The sequence below is a fragment of the Mesoplodon densirostris genome, chromosome 4, assembly GCF_025265405.1.
Source record: "Mesoplodon densirostris isolate mMesDen1 chromosome 4, mMesDen1 primary haplotype, whole genome shotgun sequence".
Taxonomy (NCBI): Eukaryota; Metazoa; Chordata; class Mammalia; order Artiodactyla; family Ziphiidae; genus Mesoplodon; species Mesoplodon densirostris.
Window position 1 is genome coordinate 116093292 of NC_082664.1, and position 11974 is coordinate 116105265.

Genomic DNA, 11974 nt, shown 5'->3' on the forward strand with positions numbered 1-11974 from the left:
TTGGCAGCTTCTTATAAAAGTAAACCTCACTTACCATATACCCTAGCAATTGTAATCCTGGGCATTTATCCCAGAAAAATGAGAAGTTATGTTCCCATAAAAGCCTGTACACAAATGTTTACAGCCACTTTATTTGTAATATCCAAAAGCTGGAAACAACCCAAATGTCTTTCCCGGGTGCATGGTTCAACATACTGTCTATACCACAGAATCCTACTCAGCAATAAAAATGAATGACTATGACTCATGCAATTACTTGGGTGGATCTCAAGGGAATTATGCTGAAGGGAAAAGACTAATCCCCAAAGACTGTATTCTGTATGATTCTAGATCTATAGCATTCTTGAAATGACAAAATTATAGAGATGGAAAACAGATTAGTGGTTCTGTTAGGGATCTCCAGAGAAACAGAACCTATGGGATACATATAGACATATATATAAGAGGAGATATATTATAGGAATTAGTTTACATAATTATGGAGGCCAAGTTCTACCATCTGCCGACCGCGAGCTTAAGAACCAGGAAAGCCAGTGGTGTAATTCAGTCTGAGTCCAAACGCCCAAGAACCAGTAGCATCGATGCCTGAGGGCATGAGAAGATCAATGTCCCAGCTCAAAGAGAGTAAATTCCTCCTTCCTTGGCTCTTTTGTGCTATTCGAGCCCTCCATGGCATGGATGCTGCCTGCCCGTGTTGGTGAGGGCAGTTCTCTGTACCCAGTCTATCAATTCCAACGTTAATCTTTACCGGGACCACCTCCCAGACACACCCAGCTCTCTGGACATCCCCTAGCCCAGGCAAGTTGATACATAACATTAACCATCACAGCAGTGGACAAGGATTAGGGACCGATAGGATTATCTAGAAGCACACTGTTTAAATTGCAAATAGTTGAGGATTCTCCAAATATGTTTCTTGGTTATGGGTACATAGTTTTATTTAGTTATGGTCTGAGAACAAACTTTTTATGATTTCTATTCTTTTAAATCTGTGAAGGTTGGCTAAGAATATGTTCCACCTTGGTGAATATTCCATGGGGTCTTGAAAAGAATGAGTGTTCTGCTGTTGTTGGGTTCCATAAATGTCCATTAATTCAAGGTCTCTGATGACATAGTTCATTTTCTATATCTTTGCTGATTTTCTAATTGTTCTGTCGTTTCCTAAGGGAAAAGTGGCAGTCTCCATCCATGAATGTGTCTTTCTCCTTTCATTTTTGTTAGTATTTGCTTCATGTTCTTTGAAGCCCATGCACACATGTAGGATTGTGATAGCTTCATGGAGAATTGTAATGTTCATCTATATCTTTGGTAACAGGCCTTGCACTGGAGTCACTCCAATTTTTTTTTATTAGTATCTTTTAACCTATGTATGTCTTCATATTTAAAATGGATTTCTTACAGTCAGTATATACTTGAGTTTTGCATTTATATCCAATCTGACAATGTCATTTATTAATTGGTACATTTTAACTATTTACATTTAATGGTAGCTCTTTTCTATTTGTTCCACCTGTTTTTTGTTCTTTTTTTCTCTTTCCCTGTCTCCTTTTTCTTACTTTTTTATTTAATTTTTATTGGAGTATAGTTGACTTACAATGTTGTGTTAGGTTCAGGTGTACAGCAAAGTGAATCAGTTATACATATACATATATCCACTCTTTTTTAGATTCTTTTCCCATATAAGCCATTACAGAGTATTGAGTAGAGTTCCCTATGCTGTACAGTAGGTCCTTATTAGTTATCTATTTTATATATAGTAGTGTGTATATGTCAATCCCAATCTCCCAATTTATCCCTCCCCTGCCCTTACCCCCTGATAACCAAAGATTTGTTTTCTACATCTGTAACTCTATTTCTGTTTTGTACATAAGTTCATTTGTACCCTTTTTTTAGATTTCACATATAAGTGGTATCATATGGTTATTTGTCTTTCTCTGTCTGACTTACTTCACTCAGTATGACAATCTCTAGGTCTATCATATTGCTGCAAATGGCATTATTTAGTTCTTTTTTATGGCTAATATTCCATTGTATATATGTACCACATCTTCTTTATCCATTTTTCTGTTGATAGACATTTTGGTTGTTTCTATGTCTTGGCTATTGCAAACAGTGCTGCTATGAACATTGAGATGCATGTATCTTTTTGAATTATGGTTTTCTCTGGATATATACCCAGGAGTAGGATTGCTGGATCATATGGTATTGGGTTGGCCAAAACGTTCGTTTGGGTTTTTCCAAACATCTTATGGAAAAACCCAAACGAACGTTTTGGCCAACCCAATAGTTCTATTTTTAGTTTTTTAAGGATCTTTCGCTTCTTTCATTGGTGTTAATTGAGCTTCTTAATGGTTCCATTTATCTCCACTGTTGATTTACTATTATACCTGTATTTTTCATTATTAGTGATTTCCCTAGGGTTTACAGTGAACATCTTTAATTACTGAGACTCTGTTTTCAAGTAACATTCTACTTCATGTGTTGTATACAGATCTCATGACAATGTATTCCCAACCCCTCCCTCCCATCCTCTGGGCTATTATTATCAAGCTCTTTACTATTACATGTGCTGTAAACATGTAATACACTATTGCTCTCTTTGCCTTACTTCTCTTTTAGAGTAATTAAAAGGAAGAAAACTGAATTTTATTTTCACTTATTCTATTTCCATCACTTTTCATTTCTTTGTGTAAATCCAAGTTTCTACTGGGAACATATTCTTCCCCTTAAAGAATTTCGTTTAACATTTCTTAGTGCAGGTATACAGAGGATGAGTTTTCTCATTTTTGTCTGAGAAAGTTCTCCTTCGTGCTTCATAGATATTTTTGCTATGTATAGAATTCTGGATTAGCAGGGTTTTTTCATCCAGCACTTTAAAGATATAACTCCATTGTCTTCTGTCTTACCTGTTTTATCATGAGAGGTCTGCTGTGATCCTTAGAATTGTTTCTCTGTATGTAATGTGTCTTCTTCCCCTGTTGCCTTTAAGATTTTCTCTTTGTCTTTGGTTTTTAGCAGTTTGAATATACTATGTATACAGATTTGTTGCTGTTGTTTTTCCTGCTTGTTTTTTTCTTAGCCTCTTTGATCTATGGTAGAGTTTGTCATTCATTTTGGAAATATTTAGATAAATAATGTCAGCCATTATTTATTTAAATATCTCTTCTGGTTTTCTTCTGTCTCTCTTTTCCTTCTGGGATTACACTTACACAGATCTGGTGCTATCTGATACTGCCCTGCCGATCTTGGGTATTCTGTTCTGCAACCCTCCCCCCTTTTTTCTCTTTCTGTTTCAATCTGATTAATGTCTATTGACCTATCTTACTGTTCAAAGATTCTTTCCTCAGGTGTGTAAAGTCTACTGATCAGCCCCTCAAAGTCATTCTTTACTTCTATTATTGTGTTTATTTCTAGCTTTTCGATTTGACTCTTTCTTACTCTCTGCTGAAATTAACCATCAAATTCTGCATGGTATCTACTTTTTCTATTAGAGTCTTCAACTTATTAATCAGTTGTTTTATTTTTTTTAATCGTTATTAAATTTGTTACAATATTGCTTCTATTTTATGTTTTGGTTTTTTGGCCACAAGGCATGTGGGATCTTAGCTCCCTGACCAGGGATCAAACCCACACCCCCTTCACTGGAAGGCAAAGTCTTAACCACTGGACCACCAGGGAAGTCCCTAATCAGTTATTTTAAATCACATCCTATAGTTTCAATACCTGTGTCATATCTGTCTTGTTCTGTCACCTGTCTTTTCTCTTGTCAATATGTTGGTTTTCTCCTGTCTTTTATTATGCCGAAAATGTTTTGTTGAAAGCTAGCCATCTTGAGTAGAGCAATAAAGACTAAGGTATATCGTTTTGATTCCTTCCCTTTTGCTGCATGGAGTTTGGATCAGCCTACTCAGGATCTGATGCTGCCCTGGTTATCCAGCCTTCAAATTCTTCTAGTTATATCTTGTGTTTACGGTGGGGCTGGTATTTCTCATTGTCTGCTATACCTTTGTGCTGAGCCTCACCTCGGTGAGGGTCTCTCTCCATATTCTTGCCCCTTTTCTAGCAGCAGATTGCTATTACTCACAGCTTGTTAGCCTGGGTGCAGGAGGCAGAGCCCAGAAGGGTGATGTTTCTGTTGTTCTGATTAAGCCTCTATCTTAGGTGGGTGCTGTGTCCCTGGATCTGGGGGGAAGGAGTGACTGGAAAGGCCCAGTGCCCTAAGACCAACAGTGTGTGTTGCCCTGCTCTCTGCAGTTCCTTCCTTAGTAGATGGGAAAGTTCCGTGAAGGACACTTTCTCAGAATTCTGGCCAGTCTTTTTGTGAGCACCAGGTCAGGTCCCATGGAGAGGGGCCTGCAAGTTCTTGTGAATTTCCCTTATGTCTGTGGCCCCCAAGGTTCTGTATTCTTTCACTAGGCTACACCCTTCCTTTACCAACTTGTTAACAATTTTAGCTGAATTCTTCTTAGTGGGGTCCAGCTTATTGGGGTCCAATTAAGCTCATGTCCATCCCTCCTCAAAGGCACCTGTCTTTCCACCTGTAGCTAGCCAGTTAGTTGCCTGTGACTTCAGCTCTCAGACGGGTTAAAGGAAAGTTGTGCATCTGCAGTTTGTCTAGCTTGTTGTTATTATACTGGTGGGACATTGCTCCTTTGGCTTTTTACATCCCAAACAGAAACCAGAGGTCTCCACTCTTTTTTGGAAAATAAGTACCGAAAATTGGTTGCTGCTTCGGTTATCCTTTGTCCAGGCTAGTTTGAGATGATGCCTATATGTTTCCAGGTTAAAAGATAGAAGAGTTTTTTTTCAAAGGGGGAAAAAAAAAAAGGTTGCAGGTTTATTTTGAAAAGTATTTGCTGTTCCTGACATTTGCCACCAGAGGGCAAGTCACCGCATCACTCCCCCTCTCACTGGGTGAGGCCAGGTTTCCAACAGGGAAAAGTGTGTAAAGTGAGAGGCAGAGGCAACGGAAGTACCTGAGGCTCACAGAAGGCCTGTTTTCGAGGCCGCCCTAGGCTGTACAGATACAGGTGGGGCTCCCGGGCCCTGCAGCCCCAGCCCTGACCAGCGGGCCACAGCTGTGCCCTCCGCACAGAAGACGCCTTCTGACATCCAGGCTGAGCGGCTGCCAGGAGGAGCCTGCTAGGTGGTCAAGCTCTAGCACCTTCAGGTGATTCCAACCTTCTGCTTTGTGTGTCAGGGTGGGGAGTCCAGGAAGTCCATTCCAGCCCAGCTACTGAGTGTAGGAATTTCCAGGAGCCCTTTGGTAGGGAGGCTGAGGGGGGCTGTACAGCTGTACTACTTTAGCTGGTTTATCTGAAACAAATAAACCAAAATCACAGTGGCTTCACGTGATAGTTTGGTTCTCCTGCAGATAGTCTAAAACAGGCGTTCCTGATGGACAGGCAGGTCCCCTCCAAGTGGGGAGTCAGGAGCCCATTCCTGATATCTTGGAGGGCCGCCATCATCAGAAGGCGTCACGGCAGGAAGGGGTGAAGGGGAGAAGGCACACCCACCCCACAACCACATTGCCCAGGGCTTCCCCCAGCACTTCTGCTCACGTCCCATGGGTGCGATTAAGCATGTGCTCTTTCCTAATGCTAGGGTGGGGGCCTGGGCAGGCGCCCTCAAGGCACCTCTCCCCTGGGAAGGTGGACAGCCAGACCCAAAATCGCCCACGCTGCACCCACAGAAACTGCTCCTAACAGGTTATTATTCTAGAACAATGTTTCCCAGATTTGCTTGATTTTAAGACCCAAAGAGGATGCTTATTTAAAAGAGTCCTTGGGCCCGTTTCCTGGACACTGGTTTGGCCATCTGCATGGCCATCTGCATGGTGCCTGGAGTGGGTGCCTTTACCAAGCCCTGCAGGGAGCCATGCTGCCCTGTCTACAGAGGGAGCCTCTACCCCCTGCCCCCACCCCTGGGTGGGAAGCCGGGACAACCCTCTCTCTGTTGTCGTGGTGACCCTTGGAACTATGGGACTAGCTCCTGGGCATGGGCCAAGGGAGGCTGGTCCTGAGCTATCCTGCAGCCCTCCCTGGGTGTGACTACCCTGCAGCTCAGCCCGGGGAGGGGCAGCCTTTGTGTTACAGCCACATCAAGGCAGGACTGAGCAGTCTGTGGCCTAGGCAGACCACGCGGCCCCTGACCTCCCAAACCAGAGCACAGTGCCATCCAGCTACATCGAGATGAAAAGGAAAATCTGGAGCAAAGCTGTGTTTCCCTTATATGAGGGGTTAGGGGCTGGGGTGGAGGAAGAGGATTATTTGTGTCTTTAGCAACTGGAGGGCAGCACTGAGTCAATGTTTCTGATTTCTTACCAGAAAATCAATTATTAACGGTATTCAATCGTAGATTTTATGTATTTATTGTCTATTGATTTGTCTTTTCTGTTTTTGCCATGACTCCCTTGTCATGAATCTTGGGGAAGTGACACCAGATTCATGACCAGCATGGCGGGGGGCAGGGGGAGTAAGGAGAAGGTAGGATAAACCTGGCGTGGTGCCTGGGGGCTCAGTGTCCCCAAAGATGGGGTTCTTGGTGCCAAAGGGAAGCAGCGTGTGGGAGGCCCCATGTGTTCAATCAGGCACAGGCAACATCTGGCCGCCAGCATAGGAGCAGGAGAGAGGTGCTCCAGGGCCTGAATAGGCAAGGATAAGCCTGAAATAGGGAGGCCCCCATCCATGAACTTTCAGCTCCTAGCCCACTTCCCCCTCTAGAAAGGGGCCCGGCCACACCTGCCTCCTAAGCCGGTGGGACAGCGGAGGCGAGACCTCCCTGTGGAGGCCGCAGCAGAGTCTGAGTGTCACACCTGAAGGTGCACCAGGTCCTGCACCCACATGTACCAGCCCCAGCGTTTGGGCAGGCTGGTTCCCCAGGCAGCACTCAGGGCAGCACCCAGTGCTCTCTCCACCAGCCACTGGCATGGAGCCCAGCTCCAGCAAACATAGCAGCTGGCCTGGCAGAGCCCCACGCTGTGCTACTCTGCTGGGGCCTGATGCTCAGGTGAGGCCTGCAGGGGAGCTTAGTGCAGTCCCCACGCAAGGCTGCTGCCCAGAGGGCAGAAATGGGATGACTCCCATTCTCTCCCCGCATTCTTTCTGCCCCTGACAACAAGAGTAAGCCCGTCACTAGGGAGCTGATTTCACCAGGCCCAGAAGCTCCCAGCAGATCCCAGACAAACCTGTAAACAGCAGCCTCCAGCCCAGCCTTTCTGAGGAGGGCCCAGGTTCCCCCAGGGCAGGGGTGTGTTTTGATGAATCCATCCCTGGGTGCAGTGAGGAGCCCATCTCTCCTCACTGCCTTGTCCACCTACACATTCCCTCCTCAGAAGGCTCACTGGTCAGCCCTAGAAAAGCTTGCCAAAGCTCCCTCAGCCTGCTGTTCACCCTCAGGGTGCTATCACTACCTGACAGCCTGAGCTGTATGTCACCTGTCATCCTGTCCCCAGTACAGGATGTGAGCTCCCTGTGGCAAGGGCTCCAGGGTCTGTGGGTCCCGCAGCAACACAGAGCAGATGGGCAGGCAGCCCTCGCTCCCCTTCTCTGGGAGGAGATGGGCGGGCCTGGCCCCAAGCCCCCTCCCAGGTGACCTTGCTCAGTGCGCTGTTTGGCCTGGGTCCTTCGTTAGAAACCACAGAAGCAGTAATAGCTGTTTTTTGTCTGCTGCCCAAGGACGGCACCTGCCTTTTGACCCAGGTCAAGCCCAGGTCTCCAAATGCTCTTCAGCGTCCACAATAAAGAGGAAACTTTTTAAACTGTCCGTGGTGCGTTTGAAACCTCCGGCCTTAACACCCCTCCTGGCATAGAGGTCCTGTGTACAACTCCATTCGGTTTCCTCAATCATGGAGACACCTGGTCTCGGTGGCCTTTTCCTGTCTTCCCTGGGGGTCACGGAGACTTGGAGCCTCCCGTCCCTGCCCCCGGGCCACCTGGCACGGGTCTCTCTCTTTTGCGTTCCAGCCGTGATCCCCCTGACGGATTCAGAGCACAAGCTGTTGCCTCTGCACTTTGCGGTGGACCCCGGGAAGGACTGGGAGTGGGGGAAAGACGACAATGATAACGCCCGGCTGGCCCAGTAAGACCCTACCCTGTGTCCCCTCCCCTGGCGCCCTACGGGGCGGTCTGTCTCCGGGCTTCCCAGGGAGGGGCTGGGCACGGCGCCCCTGCTCCTCGGGGCTGGCTGGCTGCGCAGGCGGGGTGCGCGAGGGTGAGCTGGGGCGCATCTCACTAGGTGTTCCTCTCTCGATAGCCTGATCCTGTCGCTAGAAGCCAAGCTGAACCTTCTGCACAGCTACATGAATGTGACGTGGATCCGGATCCCCTCTGAGACCCGGGTGAGCCTGGCGCGCGCCGGGACGGACGGCAGGCACACTCGGCCCGGGGCGTGCAGGCGAAGTGCATCCCAGCCCTGCCCGCGGCCCCGCCGCCCCGCCGCCCCGCCGCCCCAGCTCGGCTGCAACGCGTGCCTCTGTGCGCGTGTGCCTGCGAGTCTGGACGTAGGCGCGCGCTCCGGCTAGGGGAGGTTTTGTCCCCTTACTTTCTCCAGAGCGACAGGAATAAACACGCCCACTCAGAAAAGAAACCGTAGGCAACTCACAACACAAAACTTTCTCTTGCCGAGATCGGAACACGATGTACTGCCACGGAGCGGAATTAACTATAAAACTGTGCGTGGGTCCTTGGAAAAGGCAGGGAACCGAGGGCGCCATTCCTCGGCACCCCCTCCTTTTCTTCTCTCCCCTCTTTTTCTCCCCTCCAGGAGGGGAGGGCTGTGAGAAGGGGGGCTGGCGCCCCACTTGGTCCCCTCCCCCAGGGAGGACCCATGCTGGCCCTGCCTCCAGATGCTAAGAGGGATTCGCTTTAAGCATCTGACTGATGTTTTTGTGATCTCAGTAGTGAAGTCCCAGGAAAAGGGATTTGTTTAAAAAAAAAAAAAGATTACAAATAATTGGTCCTCCCCAGACATAAATTTACTTACCCATAAAGTGGGGCTCGTAACGAATATTTTTTAAGTTTCATGAGGAAAGCAAGGAGGGCAGTGCCCGGCACACAGTACCCAGGACAAACTGGCACTGCTCAGAGTGCTTTGTACTCCAGCGTTTACCTGTATCTAAACTTCACAGGGCTCCCTGAGGCAGGTCCCGATACCCCATGTTACTGATGGCATGAGTGACAGTGGGTGGCAGTCTGGCTCCAGAGTCCAGCTGCCTGGAGTATGTCATGACGTGGCTGTGGATGTTCTTTTCTCGCCCCCACGAGGGCTGTGAAGGCAGCAGGTCTAGATCAAGAATCAGGAGACTCTCAGGCTGGGACACAGCTCGGGTTTGGGGCAGTGAGGCTGGAAGCCACACCGTGGCGGCGGGGTCTGCCTCCACCGGCCGCGTGGGGCCAACTGATCTCTAACCTCCTCCCGTCCCTGCCCTCCCTCTCCCCTGCAGGCCCCTCTGGCGCAGCCGGAGTCCCCGACGGCCTCGGCCGGGGAGGACGTGCAGTCCCTGCCCGACTCGCTGGACTCGGACCGCGACTCGGTGTGCAGCAACTCCAACAGCAATAACGGCAAGAATGGCAAGGACAAGGAGAAGGAGAAGCAGCGCAAGGACAAGGACAAGACCCGCGCGGACTCTGTGGCCAACAAGCTGGGCAGCTTCAGCAAGACGCTGGGCATCAAGCTGAAGAAGAACATGGGCGGCCTGGGCGGCCTGGTGCACGGCAAGATGAGCCGCGCCAACTCCGCCAACGGCAAGCACAGCGACCCGCCCGAGCGCGGAAAGGAGAAGAAGGCCAAGGCGCGCAAGGGCAGCAAGGAGGAGTCGGGCGCCTCGGCCAGCACGTCGCCCTCGGAGAAGACCACGCCGTCGCCCACGGACAAGACGGCGGGCGCGTCGCCGGCCGACAAGGGCGGCGGGCCCCGCGGCGACGCCTGGAAGTACAGCACGGACGTCAAGCTGAGCCTCAACATCCTGCGCGCCGCCATGCAGGGCGAGCGCAAGTTCATATTCGCCGGCCTGCTGCTCACCAGCCACCGGCACCAGTTCCACGAGGAGATGATCGGCTATTACCTGACCAGCGCGCAGGAGCGCTTCAGCGCCGAACAGGAGCAGCGGCGCCGCGACGCCGCCGCCGCCGCCGCCGCCGCCTCCACGGCCAAGCGGCCGCCGCGCAGGCCAGAGGCCGAGGGCGCGCCAGGCCCCGAGCGCGCCTCGCCGGGCCCGCCGGCCGGGCCTCCCACGCAGCTGGTGCTCAAGCTCAAGGAGCGCCCGAGCCCCGGGCCGGCGGCGGGCACGCGGGCGGCGCGGGCAGCGGCGGGCGGCGCGGCCTCCCCGGGCCCCGGCGGCGGCGCGCGACGCGCGGGTGCCAGCGGACCGGTCCCGGGCCGCAGCCCCCCGGCGCCGGGGCGCCAGAGCGTCATCCACGTGCAGGCGGCGGGCGCGCGGGACGAGGCGTGCGCCCCGGCCGTGGGCGCGCTGCGGCCGTGCGCCACGTACCCGCAGCAGAACCGCTCGCTGTCGTCGCAGAGCTACAGCCCGGCGCGCACCGCTGCCCTGCGCACCGTCAACACGGTCGAGTCGCTGGCGCGCGCCGTCCCAATAACCCTGCCCGGCGCGGCGGGGGCGGCGGGCGCGGCCGAGCCCAAGTCGCAGACCTACACCAACGGCTTCGGCGCGGCGCGCGACGGCCTGGAGTTTGCCGACGCCGACGCGCCGGCCGCGCGATCGAACGGTGAGGGCGGCCGGGGCGGCCCCGGCGCGGGGCCGGCGCAGCGGCGCTGCCAGCGCGAGAACTGCGCGTTCTACGGACGCGCAGAGACCGAGCACTACTGCTCGTACTGCTACCGCGAGGAGCTGCGGCGGCGGCGCGAGGCGCGCGCGGCCCGGCCCTGAGCGCGCGCCGCGGCCCCGCCGGCTGGTCTGTCCTCTCCACGCTGTTGGTGTCTCCTCCGCGCCCTGGTCCACCGGGAGGCCGGCGATCCTCTGTCCGTGCTGTGTACGTGTTTGGTCAAACGTTCCTAATGGTGCCTGAACCTACACTGACGCCACTCAGGTAGTAGACGGATAGGAAACAAGTCATACTGTTGGAAGTGGGTGTGCTAGCTAGCATCTGCCTCGTACCTGTGGAAACTCAATAGCCATTGCAAGGGTATTTTTGTTCTTCAATAAGAGAAATAAAGAAATTTGCAGCCCTTTGTTTTTAGAAGGGAGTGTTTTACATGCCTTTTTTTTTTTTTTTTTTTTTTTTTTTGGCTTTTTTCCCTAACCCGGCGACTGACCTCTTCCATGTAGCGGTCACCTGCGTGCGATTGTTGCCACCCAGGGTTTCGAAGCAAACGCGCAGCCCCGGGACCGCGGTGGCGGCTCTGCCTCGGGCTCCCACCTGTGCCCCTCCCGGGCCCCTGGAGGACAGGGCGGTTGGCCCCCCACTGGCGCCCTGGTGGTCCCTGTGACCCTTTAGGAATACACGGCTCCATCTCATAAGCAAGACCTCCTCCCACAGTCCCCGGCTCGAGCGACATTCACACTGCCATCAAAAGCCGCGGGCGTCTGTAGGATGGGCACCGGACAACCTACCTCGCAGGGCGCGGTGAGGTGTAGCGATCGCTCCCGGTGCCGGGCAGCTCAGGTGACAGGAGCTTTCCAAAGACACCTTGGGGCCCAAAGGAAAGGTTCCGAACTCACAATTTGGAGTTGACCATATATGAGCAAAGATGACAGCCTGCTCACATTTCTCCTTCGAAGACACTTCCACAATGCTCAGTCACCAGAGTGGCCCCTAGGAAGCGACCATCGGTGCCCCAGCAGAGAGGCGAGAACTTGACCCTTTGGTCACTGTGTAAGCCCCCTCTAGGCTGCCCTGAAACCCGGCCTGCGCCTCTTTCCAGAGGGAAGGGGCTGAGGGCCACCAGGAAGGAAGCCCACCCCCACCCCCACCTCCACCTCCACCCGCATCTATCTGGGATCAACTAGGTGGAGGGG

The 11974-nt window shown here is 51.9% G+C and overlaps 1 protein-coding gene across 1 annotated transcript in view; it reads left to right on the top strand.

Moving 5' to 3' along the window:
* The window catches only part of LOC132487438 (OTU domain-containing protein 7A-like), a 170200-nt gene extending 159315 nt beyond the window's left edge, over positions 1–10885 (top strand). Inside the window, exons 10-12 of the mRNA XM_060095115.1 lie at positions 7965–8079; positions 8254–8338; positions 9443–10885. Coding sequence (XP_059951098.1) covers positions 7965–8079; positions 8254–8338; positions 9443–10885 — 1643 coding nt within the window. The remainder of the gene's footprint in view (positions 1–7964; positions 8080–8253; positions 8339–9442) is intronic.
* The last annotated feature ends 1089 nt before the right edge of the window (positions 10886–11974 follow it).